Source organism: Cottoperca gobio, chromosome 19 (assembly GCF_900634415.1).
Source record: "Cottoperca gobio chromosome 19, fCotGob3.1, whole genome shotgun sequence".
In the NCBI taxonomy this organism is placed as follows: domain Eukaryota; kingdom Metazoa; phylum Chordata; class Actinopteri; order Perciformes; family Bovichtidae; genus Cottoperca; species Cottoperca gobio.
In genome coordinates, this window is record NC_041373.1 from 15,278,612 (window position 1) to 15,293,816 (window position 15,205).

Consider the following 15,205-nt stretch of genomic DNA (forward strand, 5'->3'; position numbering starts at 1 on the left):
GGTTATAGTCCCCTATAATCTTTCTTTTTTAGAAATTCTTCTCAGAACTCACTGTTAAAGATCGCGACAGAAGGGAAATGAGCCATGCTTCTGCTGCTCGATGTCGAACATGTTACTTCTGCTTTCTGGCAGCATTAAGAAAAACATTATTCTCAGAATGTGTTAAACACTAAAAAGCTTTGACACACATAATGGAGTAAAACCCTGTTTGAATTAGATAGTGTTCAAGATAATATATAAACTAGATAAAAGTTGTTGTTTTTTTACAGTTTTGACTGAAAGTACATAAAAAAAGAAAAGTTATACACACATGTGGTTAGGATAGAAAATAAGAATCTTGGTGTTAAATCATGGAGAATTTATACCATTGTTTTGACAGTGGACTTCAGTCTTATTTTCAGTCCAAAGACTATTAATAATGCTTTTAATTTTCAGGCCAACATGGACAAGAAGTCCTTAACGTGCTTAGAGAAAAAAGGAAGCTTGAACATCTGCGATCCCATGACAACTGAGCAAACTGCCAATGAAGATCATGTAATATGACCGAAAGCTTTCGTGATAGCTATTTATTTGCTCTGTTTGTGCTCTCCTGTTAAGTTTGGACTTCAGCTGCTTCTTGACATGTTAGATTGAATATGTTATTATATGTTGTCGGCAAGATTGGAGAATATAGATTCCAGTGCACACGGAGGGAGCAGAATTTCTGCTTAAATCTCTGCTTTTGGACAGGCCCTGAGCTATTCTTCATTTCTCTCACACACACACACACACACACACACACACACACACACACACACACACACACACACTCACATGCGTGCCCATTCACAAATGCATGCACTCGCTCAAATTGAGTAGTTTAAGTACACAAACACACACACACACGTACATACAAACACCTACGTGCACACTTCAGACATGCATGCGCTCACACACACTCGCACACGGTCTTCTTGACTCTGGATGCTGTGGGCCGCACTAAGGGAGATTTATGAGGCTGGCTCCCTCTTGTCCTGTGTGTCTCCGACTTGATACTCTGGTTTCCACTCCAAACCTCAACTCAGCACACAGACACAGAGAGACAGGGGGTGGGGATGGAGGGCAGTGAGAGAGAGGGAGCGAGGCAGACTAAAAGAGGGGGTTGGAGGGGGGGATGTCAGGGAAGACTGAAATAGGTAAGAAGAGGAGAAGGCAGAGAGTGAGAATGATTGAGACTGAAGTAGATGAAATGGCAGATTGAAGAGATGATGGAGAGAGACAGCGAGAATGAGTGACGAACAGCTCTGAAAACTGGACTGTAGAGTTGGAAAGAGAGAGGAGAAGTTACGAAATAAAGAGTATGGGAGAAGAAAAGCCAGTTAATGTGTGTGTGTGTGTGTGTTTGTGTGTGTGTGTGTGTGTGTGTGTGCAGAGACAGACAGCCAGTGGGTCAGAGGGTTAGCGTGGCTCCATGTGTTGCTTATAAGCTGATAAATGACAACCAAAACTGGAGAAACTACACCCTTCTGCGTACTTTCTGTGTGTGTGTGTGTGTGTGTGTGTGTGTGTGTGTGTGTGTGTGTGTGTGTGTGTGTGTGTGTGTGTGTGTGTGTGTGTGTGTGTGTGTGTGTGTGTGTGTGTGTGTGTGGGTTGTATTCAGGGTCAGAGGCAGAAAGAAAATCGGCTGGGGACCCAGGAGACTTGTGGTTTGAAACTAGTCTTGAGAAAATGGTTAACAGATTGAGATAGGAAGCTCTCAGGTAGGACAGACCTCCGAACCTACGTCACTGCACTCAACAATGGAACAGAAGCGATGTGAGAGCCAGTTAAGACTTTTACTTACTCTCCTGCTGATGTCAATCCAGTGCAATTATTTGTACTTTCTCTCAGCTGACGACGCTTCCCCCTGTTTACCTCACCCAATCGGATTTTGCCACAACATCTGTTAACCAATTACCTTTTTGTAATGTTCTTTTCTGGCCTGCTGTCAGCTGTCACTTCAGTGTCCCATCGACATTTCTCAACCGGTCCACCTTTGTATCAGAGCCAGCTCTCATCCCAGGTCTCATCCATCTAGATCTTCACCTGAAGGCTCAATGGTCCTCAAGCAGGAAACGATATACAAACAAATGTCCTCTGATTTGTTAATTTAGTAGATTATTATATTTTTAGAGTAGTTATATTGATTGGATTATTAAACGTGTGTGCTAAAGAAATAATATTGGTCCATCGATCCTAATTAGGATTATAAAACCCATTGGATGATAGGCGTCCGTTCAGCCTCTGAAGGGCTTTCATACTGCTCTTAGATGTCACGTGTGATTCATCATTTAGCACATCTGGGTAAGAGCATATTAGCATGGTTAAAAAACATTTGGTGCATCTGGAGTTAACTTCTCTTATTTGTTCACTTCTCTTTCCCTTAATAAGAGAAATTAAAGAGAATGTCGCTGCACGAGGCCCAATGTTCTTTAGACGTTCACCACGTCTGACTCCATCAGTGAACGGTCCCATGTGGCTCATGGAACGACTCCCTCGTAGGAAATAGCTCATTCATAATGGAGTCTAACCGCCATTGCCATGGCAATATCAAATACATTTATTTCATTAATAACTGTACAAACCTTTCTTTCATTTTCCTGATTGAAGTCAATGCTCAGTAGACCATGGATGAATGGGTGTGTAAGTTCACATGTGTATCATGTTTGTGTTATCATGCAGTGACACACCACCACCCTATCCACTCTCTAAGCATCCATCTATCCGTCCAATCAGGAGTGGACACATTTGTGTGTGAGCATGCACGTTATCCTTTTTACAAAAGGTTTATCATAGTCAGGAGACTACCCCCCACTCAACCACCTCCCTCCATCCCTATCCCAGATAAACAGCCGTGGGACTTTAAACATGGCGCCCGGCCGGCGTGTGACTGAGAGAATGGGCCAACTGGTGGCTTCAGTGGCCAGGGGTCGCCCCCGCCCCTCTCCTCTCCCTGGCTGGGTGGGTGGCATATGGCGGCCCAGGCAGGGACCCCTTTGGTGTGACACACACACACACACACACACACACACACACACACACACACACACACACACACACACACACACTGAGAGACACACAGAAGGCCTGGAGCCACCCAGGCTGGGCCCACGATCGCCGTGGGAGACATGGTGTCACCAAGCCTCTGACAGAGGAGGGGTTGTGTGTATGTTTGTGTGTGTGATCCCACCTTGGAAGCCCCCCCCCCCCCTCCTGAGAACGTCGGCCGCTGCCCGCCACCACATCCCCATGGTGACTCCGCTGTTGTCTCTGCTCATCAAAATTAGAGAGATTTACCTCTGCGTGCACACACAACACATGCACTCACACAGAGCCAACAGGTGGCAGGCCTTGCTCGGCACAGCAGGCCCACTTCAAAGGTTAAACATACAGCGGACCGCCCACTCTTTCTCTGCAGTTCTCCCAAGGGAGCGAGCGAGAGAGAAAGTGAGAAAAAGAGGACAAGATTAAAGGGGAGACAGAAAAATAGACTGTGTAAATAGGAGAGAGATAAAGAGCAGTGGGAGCGTGCAGTATGGCAGAGTGTATACCTGGTGTCCACAGTTTGTTCCGACTCCCCAATTATGCACACAGCTCACACTTCAAAGTGAGTCCTGTATGAATTGAAAGCATACGTTAAAACAGAATGCCTTCAGGGTTTTCCAGTTCGCTTACTTTTTGACTAACTGTGACTAACAGCAGATGTGAACAAACCAACCTGGTGTACCAGTGATCTTAGCACAGACTTATACAACGCAGTCAACCAATGTTCGGGGATTTTGCTGCATGCGTCACACACACACACACACATAAGAGAGGTCACAAGATAATTGCCTGACTCATTGAAAGCTAAGGACAACTGCATATCACCTCAGAACAAACATTGACATCTCTGCACACCCCAGTAAATCAAAAAGAGGAAGTCGAGGCGACATTGGAGAGTGGATTATGAAAAATGGATGGTTAAACAGTGAGAAAATATTGCCTCTAGATGGTGTAAATCTGGTGTAAACAACAGAGTCCATGGCTTTATCCTGTCTGGTGTCAGTTGCACTGTCTATTGTCTGTAGTGCAACTGACTGGGTGGTGTTTTCTTAGCACTTATGAGGCTGCTTGTTGATGAAGAAGAACACAATGTAAACACCAGTCCATGTATATAATCCTGCTGTTCAGGTACATTGCTTCCAGGCCAGTCTACCACTTTTTAAATGCACATCTGGTAGGATAATCCATCCGCATCTCACTCTGTAGACCCCTTGGGGATAAAGTGAACGGAGGTTTTTAGCAAATGTGTACCACTGAAACGTGAATACACTCGTGCACACACCTGATACGTCCCTCAATAAAATCACGTCCATAGAATATGCCACTAAAGAGCCGTAACAATCGCTCTGATCGTCTCCTTGGCTATGAAACCGCTTGAGATCTCTACACAGGATCCGTGCATGTGTTTTAATATGTGAGCGGGAGTGTGTATGTCTGCATTTGTTGTGTTGCCATGCCAACTTAGTGTGCGTGAGGGGTCACAGTGTTGGCGTGGCCCTGTGTTGCCTATAAGCTGATAAGAGCCAAACAGTGGGGACAGCTATATGAATTCTAGTAATACTGCCCCCCCCCCTCTCTCTTTCTCTTTCTCTCGCTCTCTTTCTCACTCTTTCTCTCTCTCTCTCTCTCTCTCTCTCTCTCTCCTCTCTCTCCTCTCTCTCTCTCTCTCTCTTTCTCTCTCTCCCCCTCTCCCGTCCAGCAGCCTGCCTGCTTCCAGCCTGTCTGGTGCCAAGACTCAGATTTCAGAATTTCCTTCTACAAGCCACATTTAGAGCAGCCAGCGTACTCTGTGTGTGTGTGTGTGTGTGTGTGTGTGTGTGTGTGTGTGTGTGTGTGTGTGTGTGTGCAACTTTCTCCTCTCACTGTCTGCCTCTCTGACCCCCACCACCCTGTTTTCAGTGAGCACTGTCCTTCTGGTGCCGCTCTTTGCCTTTCCTTCGTCTTCTTTCTCTCTCTCTCTCTCTCTCTCTCTCTCTCTCTCTCTCTCTCTCTCTCCTCTCTCCTCTCTCTCTCTCTCTCTCTCTCTCCTCTCTCTCTCTCTCTCTCTCTCTCTCTCTCTCTCTCTCTCTCTCTCTCTCTCTTCTCTCTCCATCTACCTACATCCAGTTCTTTGTTTATTTTGGGGGACTTGACCTACGCAGACAACCGACGCAATACATGTCAACTAATATGAATGGCTTTTGTGCCTGTGTGTAATAAACACGATTAGACACACTAACATGCAGCAGAGATGTATGTGTTCTTGTGGCAGTCAACTGGCCACTGCTGAGGAGTTTGGAAATAGGGGGGGGGGGGGGTCCTGTCAGCTGGCCGTTGTGACAAAGTGTGATGGGATGGGATGGAGTTGGAGGGTGAGGTGGAGCAGAGGCAATGGCAGAAAGAGAAAGGTGGTAGAAACCAGACGGAGACAGGAGGTGAAAACTTTAAACTTATTAAACTGGTTTTGGCTGCAGAAGAGCGTTATTGTAAAAGGTTCCTTCCTCACAGCTCCATGCTGTGAAGCTCCTTGGGACAACCTGTGGCTATATAGATGTCCATATATGGTTGCATTGTGTGCTTTTGTTACACTAACTTCATTTTATTGTCGTTCCTCACTATCAAAATATCTTTCTTTGTGCTGCTGTAGCTAATTTGGGCAGCAGCCCATGTAATGTCTTTCTCTGGCACCTACACACACACACACACATACACACACACACACACACACACACACACACACGTCTGTAGGTACCCCACTATGGAACAAAACGTGTAGCTTTAGACTCTCAGTGCCCGTGTGTGTATGTGTGTTTAAAGATATTTTCCATTGTTTATAGTTTAGATTAACGTTATCTATATTTATAGAAGCAAGAAGCTCTGGCCAAGAACATTTGTTCTGCTCACAGTCAAGTTCCCATTTTTATTTACCATTTCTACATTACCCAGTAGGGTTGAACAATGAATTGTTTTAAAAGAGGGATTTCAGTTCGATGTAATCTCCTTCTTACCTGACAACACATTTTGCTGTGTTTGTATTAGCAGGCAGATCCATTGCTCCTAATTTTTCCCTAAGTTGCATCAACAAATGTTAAGAAAGCCTAACACCACGTGATAGGTAGAGGGGGTAAAAACTAATTGTGTATGAGAGAGACAACAAGAGAAAAATAAAGTCTAGAAGAACCAAAAGAAAAGGACTCGGTCATCAAGATGCTCAGATTTGAATTTGACAATCTAATCTAAGTCATATTGAATGTGTGTGTGTGTGTGTGTGTGTGTGTGTGTGTGTGTGTGTGTGTGTGTGTGTGTGTGTGTGTGTGTGTGTGGTTACCCCTGTACTGCTGACAACAGGTTGGATGGGTTCCTTCTTTCTTACGGTTCTGACCGTGTCATTGATGTGTTGCAACATACAGTAAACTGGGAGTAGTCAGACTAAGCAACATTTTCCACTCAGTTCTCAGCAGTGCTCACTGCAGATTTGCTTTGAAGTGTTTCAGAGATTTCCCTCTGCACAAAACTGTTATGAGCTGTTATGTGCATACTTGTGGCTGCATTTTAGCTCACGCAAAAATCTCAGAAATTCTGCAATGCTGGAACAAACATATATTTTAAATCACAGGTTTTTCCCATCTTGGCTTTTAGTCAGTAATTGTCTAGACTGTCTGCATATTTTATATGTAGTCTTTGTTTACATGTGACTCACTGTCTGGAGGACTAAGCTGTTTGTGTAAATAGGCCGATACAACTAATAAAGCGAACGCTGTGTATGTGTGTTTGCAGTTTGGGGGTGTTGATTGTTTGTCGGGCTGATGCCGTCTCACTGTAGCAGCCTGGGTGTATTTGATGTGGGATTGATCGGGGGCCAAACATGAAGCCTGGCTTTTGGTCGAGACTTTGGTTTCCCAGAACAACTGCTTCCTGTTTCCTAAACCTGGTAAAAGTGTAGGAAATTGTGTGGCATAGACTCTGTGTGTGATGTGATGTCTTTGAATCAGATTATTGTAACAGTGGTAGACCGTATTTTTGGTATTTTGGTGGTGGTCCGCATTGTTTTCAGCAATAGCTGTTCAATGTATTTTCATTCTATATTCACCTCTCTTATAAAGCTGTATTTATTATTGGTGGCGGAGTCCGCCATTCCTGCGCTGGATGGGAACGACCTATCTTAACACGAGGGATTCACAGGAAATGCAGCATGTAATGTAACGTTGGCGTTTGTAAGTTGAGTATCAACCCGACTGATTACTGTTCTCTCTCCTTAACGCTCACTGCTAATGCCAACTGACCATTTACTACTGCTAGTTCACATTAAAAGCACTCAACTAGCTAAACATGGGGTGGCTTTTATTGTGAACAGGAAACACGATGGCTTTGTCACTGGTTGGTTTCTCATGGTTGTTCATGCGTTCATGCGTTTACGAGACATGGAACTTGTCAACATTTATTGACAGCAGATTGTTACGGCCACCAGGGCCAATGATTGGATGGAGGTTTTAAAAGATGGCCATTACCTTACAGTCTCCTTTTGTGTTCTGATTGTCTTTCATCTTTCCCTGGGGTAGTAGGGGGCATGTCATTGGGGAATGACATCCCAATCTCACGTGTAGGATGCAGCATCTCTTTGAAAGCAAAGACACACACACACACACACACACCCCACACCACGTTACACTCTCCCTAATGTTGTCAGGGGGTGATGGGGCACCGTCCTGCCGACAGAGAAAAAGTTGCCTGTTCCATCTCAGGCAAATAACAATAAGCCTGGGGCTGGATTCCAGTGGGCTTTCTCTTTGAAATGGGATACCGGCACACGCATTACAAATATATCTCTTGTTTTATCTTCCGGGCCAGGCCCATGGAAAAATGATTCCAAATACCTGCCGCGCTTTATCTGGAACCCTGGAATAGGTTAGGCCCAGCCGGGAACACGAGGATGTCTAAAATAAGGCCTCTATTACGGGATGGAGTGGAGATGGATGGGACGGAGCGGGAAGGGAAGGGACGGGGATCGGGGGTATTTTAGGTGTATCGGCCCTGTGAAAAAGGGCTTGTTGCGGGGGCTTGGAGCTGCTTTAAAGTCTACTATGTGGGCCGCCGTCAGCTGTTGTACGAACTGCATGTGTTCGGGGAGGGCTTGTGTGTGTGTGTGTGTGTGTGTGTGTGTGTGTGTGTGTGTGTGTGGGCTCACACGTCCATAGCGGAGCGGGGAGTATAAATAACATTTTTCCTACAGATGTTCTCACCTTGACAAATCTGTTCTTGGCCTGTGTGATACTTCTTGGCATATGGCATGATGGACCAACGTAACTCGAACTTTATTTACTTTCCTCAACCTCTCCCTGCCCCTGTTCAAACCATTGCATTTTAAGAACAACATTTACATTTGCGGTATTTAACTGATGATGTTTTCCAGAGTGACTGGTAATAAGCGAGCATTTCTCAAGGATTTGAACAGGACACGTGGCTCGAGACAAACTTGTTGACTGCTGCAGGGATTCAAATTAGGATTTTTAATGAAAAGTCTTTTAATTATTATGTCGGCAAAGACCAAAATAAGTAACTGCTCCCATTCAAATCAAATATGGTAATCATCATTGTCTCATTATTTTGGAACATAAAGGTCTTAAAAATGTTACATAACCTACTCATTACCTAATTACTCCCTTTCAGTTCAGGACCATTTTACTTTTCAAGAAATGGTATCAAAATGATTAATTGAGTATACACGTTTCATGTGAGATTGTTACGCTAGAATAACTGTATGTATTTCAGAAAGATTCTTTGATTATAGTCATACTGCAATAAAAAGATGATTCAGAGACTAATCAAGGCACGAGAAGAGGCGTTAGGGTGCGAGGGAAGAGGAAAGAAGAAATCATTGTTGATGGGAGGGAAATGAGAGGAAATCAGGAGATAAGGGGAAAGAACGAAAAGACCAAGAGCAAGGGGAGGGAACAGAGAGGGAAAGAGATGATAACATAATATCTCCTATAATATGTCAAGAGAGGAGGGAGGAAACAGAAGGAGAGAAAGCTGTTGAAAGTGCGTCCTTGAGGAATTCATTTATCTCCCTGCCTCTGTTTGGTGGGACCCGTCACGGAGTCTGTCACCATCGCCTGGAGAGTCCTGCTGACATTTCCTTCAGCAGTTGAGTGTGTGTGAACGCTATGTACCAGACTCACCCTAGAAACACACGGTCATCTACATAGTTCCCATGGCAGAATGAAGAGGGGCCGCATCGTCGTCATACCAGTGATGCCAAGACACCAGTGGCAAGACATGCTGATCTTTTGAAACATGTCACAAAGATGTCTCATGGCATCCGTTACTGAGAACTAATAATGCCAACATGGTGCCCATCAGTGTCATTTATCACCACACCATTGATCAGTTCTCAGCCAGGTGTTTGGACCCTCTTCCCAGGGTGTTGAAGATAATCTGTTGGGGTTGTGGGATAAAAAAAAGAAAAGGTAAATTAAGTAAATTCACTTTTCTACGGTATGCACCATGTGACAGGGGGTCATGAGTAGACCTTGTTTTGAATTTTCACAATCCAAAGTTCTTGGCAAACATTGCCAGACACACTGTTACCTCAACATTAGGCATTTGTTGTGTTTCAACAATATGCTGAGCTGATATAAAGTACACTGTGTCATGTAAGGTCATGATGCCTTGGCGCTTCAAACTGTATTGCCACATATGAATTTCTGGTGCTATTTTTCCTGAGCCAGAATCTAATCTTATTTTCTGTAGAGTATAAACTGCATTCCTTAGACCTTATTGATTGGTTTAAATGGTAAATAGACTGCTATTATATAGCGCTTTTCCAATCTTTACGATCACTCAAAGCACTTTACAACACATGTCAACATTCATACAGAGTAAGAGGCCATCAGCTCGTCAGTAGTGATACCCATTCACACACACTCACACACGTTGGCTATCGGGAGCAATTTGGGGTTCAGTATCTTGCCCATGGACACTGCAGGGGCTGGGGATCGAACCACCGACTCTACCTCCTGAGCCACGGCCGCCTCAAGATTGGTTTACAGACCAAATCTGATTGATTTGAACTACAAGTTATAGATAATTGTGTGCGCTCTTCTTTAGTTCCTTTCCTTTATCCCTCCACCATTATACAGAGAAAAGATGCAGAACCTTCTTCTGTTCTTTTGGCATTTGTCTGTGAGTGCAGTGATCTTCTCTCGAGATGTAAACTCTTTGGATTGGAGAAGTGATCAAGCCTCACGTGTTCCATGTAGTCGTTTATAAAAGGTCGTAGTCCGCTCTTTTCTCTCACCTTTAGAATCCCTCCTGTCTCTTAACCATCCATCTCTCCTCCAGGGCTGACACTTCCAAGATGACACAGCCCATGAGGGGGGACCAGGCCCACCAGCCGGCCCCGGCCCGCAAGTCGGCCAGCCTGTCCTCGCCAAGCGCGGCTCGCCGCCTATACCGCAACTTGTCTGGAAAGTTCCGTGTGAGCACCAACCCCCCTGCCCTGGAGGACAGCATGGTGTCAGGACGGGGAGGAGACAAGGAGAGGCTGCGCAAAACCACCATAGTAAGTCAGAGAGAGACCGAGGAGGAAAAAATAATAAACCCAGGAATATTGTAGTCTAAAAATAGTCAAGGAAAACATATAGATGTGGATAGTAAGAGAACCCCAGGTAGTAACAACATGCACCCACCCATTGTTACTATTGTAGAGCAAGACAGAAAATATACTCTGTATGTGTACACGGTTGTGTGCAGGGAGTTCAACGTCCACTGATGACAAGCTGACATGCTCGAGGTATCACAACGTAAGCTTTTAGTATTCTTTTTTTAAACTTCACTTTCTTTGTGTCGCAGTTCCAGAGCAATGAAGCGTTGTTCGAGGCAGTGGAGCACCAGGAGTTGGACTTGGTACAGCTGCTTCTGTCCCAGTACAGTCTGGAGGAGCTGGACCACAACACCCCAAACAGTGAGGGCCTGCTGCCCCTCGATATCGCCGTCATGACCAACAACGTGCCCATGGCCAAGCTACTGCTGCGAGCTGGTGCCAAGGAGAGCCCCCACTGTGAGTAGAGACCTACCCAGTCACATGGGGAGCGTTTGAATGCTAATAGAACCAATCAGCGGTTCCTGAGCACGTACTGCTGTTGCAGTCCATAGATTTGTACAATGATAAGCATGACATGAAATGGATTCTAGTAGCTCTATTCAACTTCCCGTAGAAAATATCCACGGCCATCTGGGGGCCACCATAATGTCTTTATACTAGGAAAAGCAATGTTTCTCTCATGTATTCAGTCTCAGTCTTGCCCAAAGCAACGATGCACACGTAACTCAGAGTTCAATCTCTTATCATGTGTAGCAGTAATGATCCACACACTTTTGACCAACTGACACATCTCTTTCTGTTTTGTGTTTGCAGTGAAAACATATTAAAGGCGATGAAGGGGCGGTAATCATGATGCAATATTAGTCATCTTCGTAAGCACTTTTCACTGTCTGATCTGCTGAGCCTCCGCTGCCTTCCTCTGTTAATGATTAATGACTCGCCAGTAAGGCTCCTAGGCTGTTTGTGTTTGTACTTTCGCGGACACACACACACACACACACACACACACACACTTTCAGAGCTGAGCCAGACGTCTTATAAAGGTATCATTAAATTGAAAACACTTGAATGGAAAGTGATGTTTACTGAAGTTTGCTCTTTGATTGTGCTCTCTCTCCAGAACTCAAATAACTCATGCGAGAAAGTGTGTGTGTGTGTGTGTGTGTGCGTGTGTGTGTGTGTGTGTGTGTGTACAAAGTATTTAAACGGAGAAAGAAAGAGAACAGCACATAAGGAAAGTAAAGTCCTCTATTTAAGCAAGTTCTAATCAAACTCCATCTGAGGAGAGTTGACATCAAAGACGCAGCAGACTTTTCCTTGAGCTTTGAAAGGAATTGACTCCGATGCTTATTGATATTGCCATACTTGACTTCAGCGTGACGTTACCAGAGAAACAAAGGCAGACAAAGACACTCAAACTATTTCATATTCACATTATAAATCCCTCGGTGGCTTTAATAGGACAAAAGCACTTTAATGGGCTGTAGAGGATCCCAGCCTTGATGTGAAATAAGGACAAATCAAGACACACATACACACTGGTGACAGCATCTGGACCAGTTTCTGGTCCTGGAAGGGCTGGAAATGTAAATCAAAATGGACCTTTAGCAGTTGTTTCCATCCCTCCAAGAGTCCAAATCCAAGGATCCTCAGGAATAATCCTAATTTATGTAAACCCTAACCCTAACACCCGAACCTTCACATTACCTGTTTCAAAAATGACAAATGACCTCTAAATCTTCACACAAGTGGCTGAAGGGAACAACAAAACTGACACCCAGAAGAGACGCTCAGATTCAAAGAGAAGCTCTCAGCCTCTGAGGAGACACCGAGAGAGCCGCAGGATTAAACACCCAGATGGACATTTTGACACGGAGCTTTAAACTTACTGTCAACAGTGGAATCTAACGCTCAACAGTGGAATCTACAACGAACAAACACAGACCACACAGACTAAACACAGACACACACCAGTCCCAAACACTCCCAGAATGACCAGCCACCAAAGAAGAAATACAGTATGCTACTGTCCTTTGTAACCTTAACAGCTTTACATTAACTCTTCTATACTTTTATCTGTCCATGTTACATTGCAATCTGTGACCTTTGTGTGATCGCCAGCCTCCATCACTAACCGCACGGCCACGATTTGAATATTTTCATTGGGTGTTGCATAGCATCTATGGAGAGGTGTTTTCTTTTATTTAAGTAAACATCATTGTTCACATTTTAGTAACTCTACCCCCTCTCAGAAAAACATTTCTCTGCCGTGTGAGGCTGTGTGAGGCTGTGGTATATGATATAAATAGATGAGTTATACCATTTTTTCCACATGTTTTGCAGAAAAATACTTTTACAATGGCAGTTTAAAATGATGCCGATGTTCCCACCATTTTGTTTTCCCTTGCAACCGCAAACGAAGAATAGTCCTCCCTCTTTTGCGCCTCTCACTTTCATTGCCACACTTTCTGTGTCATTTTCGAGGTGATGTCATCCCTAAAAAGGGACTGCTTAGTTAAATGAAGTTTATTGAGGAATCTGCCACAGCATTTTGGCAAACAAAGACATTAAAATGAGGCCCTGCTAAAGCAATTTCACTTGCTTTTGTGGGCCACTTTATCAGGCCACTGCAATATCAGTATAGCCGCGTGCGCACTTGATGAATTAAAACCAACACGATATTTACTTCTCTAATTAAGCTCGTAAATCATTTTGTGATGAACACATGTTTTGTTCTTGAAAACGTCCACAGTGGTAATAGTTCTACTGGGAAAAGTAATGCTTGTGAGAATTTTCTTTTAATTAAGAATTTTCATCGTCCTCGGTTCACAGTATTTTCCATTTACTCTTTGATTCTTGTTGGGAAAAACAGCATACTCAAATTTATGGTCCAGCATTGTTCAGCTTTGAGCAGTTTTTTTTTTTTACAAACTATCTTTTTTATGTGTGAATATAAAAGCATTTTTCTGTTGGTTTGAAATAATGGAGTCAGTTTTAATCCAGTATGCATGCATTGACCTTTCTCTCTCGCTGTCTCTCCCGTGTGTTTCTCAGTTGTGAGTCTGGAGGGCCGAGCTGTGCATTTGGCCACCTTGGTGCAGGAGGCTGAGCAGCGGGTGTCGGAGCTTCAGGCCCAGGTGGGAAGCGAAGGTCCTGGTGAGCGGGAGGGATCCGACCGGGAGAGGCAGCTAAAGGCCTGGGAGTGGAGGCTCCGGCTCTTCCGACGCATGCAGACGGGCTTCGAGCATGCGGGTAAGGCTTCGCAATGACTTTGATGGTTGTTACAGAGATTTGAGTGTTGAGTGGAGTTGAGTGGAAGTTTGCCGCTCAGATCATACGAGTACGTCGCCTTTGGTTTTCATTTTTGTACCCTTTTTCTGTGCTGGCATTCTGTCTGGGCCGAGTTAATGGCTTCCACACTGGAAAGCCTAGCACACAACTCTGTGTGTGTGTCTGTGTGTATGTGTGTGTGCAAACATAACACGTCTGTATTCCTGCTTTAATTTTTTATAGGCATTTCATGACACGCTTAGTGGCAGGGTAGACAGCCACCCCCGAAAGCAGACTCGCTCACACGCACACACTCCTCCCTTCCACCCAAACCAATCTGCACTTTGATGCAAAAAAAAAGATTGTTCCCCTCTTTGTAATTCCACATATTCGTGTCTGTGGATGGGTAAGCTGTGAGGACAAGGATGGAAATTATTCGTCACATGTCAAAATTCTGTTTATGGAGTAACATTCACAATCACTGACATCTGCTCTTCTTCTCAGGTTTGACTGGGTCAACATTCATTTGTGAAGATGGTAGATCACAAATTCCATTACTGGCTGCAAATTGCCTCAATTTCACAGGCGTCCACTACTTGACACTTTTTAAACGTTTCCCATTTTTTAAACCGAGCAGTGCATTGTGCACAGACCAGGAAGACTAAATGATGTCATTACATCAAGCTGCCAATTGTATTATAACAATTATAATATGCATTGCAGATCTTAGTCTGCTTGTGTTGTACTTACCTGTCTCTCTACTTAATAACCTGCCATCCTTCTGTCTGTCTGCCTTACCCAGACCCTCCAGACTCACCCTGTGTAGTCTGCCTGTCTGTCAGCAGCAGCACCAGTCTAAGGGTGGACTTCCAGGAACCTCTCTGTGTTAACTCTGCTGTGGTTACCAAGTACAAAGGTCAGCCATCGTGCCCGTCCCACTGCTTCATTTAGAACTAACTCCTCGGTATTGCAATATGTAAAGCTCTGGTGCTAAATGAGATGCAGACGAGAAGTGTTAGAATAGTCCAAGTATTTCCGAGTCACAAGCATTTCTGAAACTTTTAATATCTTTTTTCTTAAGGTGTATATTGAAGTTATTGTTTTTCGTGTGTGTATTTGCAGTGAGCTGGAGCAATGCTCCTTCATTAAGCCCCTTGCTGGGTGAGATGGTGGTGGAGGACACTACTCTGCTGCAGTGCAACATCACTGGACTCGCAGCTGTAAGTTCTGACAGAATCTCTATCTCCGTCATGTGTTTGCCCGTCGGAACAGTTTTTCAGTACGATGATC

The 15,205-nt window shown here is 44.4% G+C and overlaps 1 protein-coding gene across 1 annotated transcript in view; it reads left to right on the top strand.

Annotated features, from left to right (window-relative positions):
* Nucleotides 1-15,205, top strand: part of ankfn1b (ankyrin repeat and fibronectin type III domain containing 1b) — a 105,467-nt gene that overhangs the window by 72,814 nt on the left and 17,448 nt on the right. Inside the window, 5 exon segments of the mRNA XM_029456790.1 lie at nucleotides 10,384-10,603; nucleotides 10,894-11,101; nucleotides 13,700-13,897; nucleotides 14,718-14,831; nucleotides 15,038-15,135. Of these exon segments, the coding sequence (XP_029312650.1) occupies nucleotides 10,384-10,603; nucleotides 10,894-11,101; nucleotides 13,700-13,897; nucleotides 14,718-14,831; nucleotides 15,038-15,135 (838 nt within the window).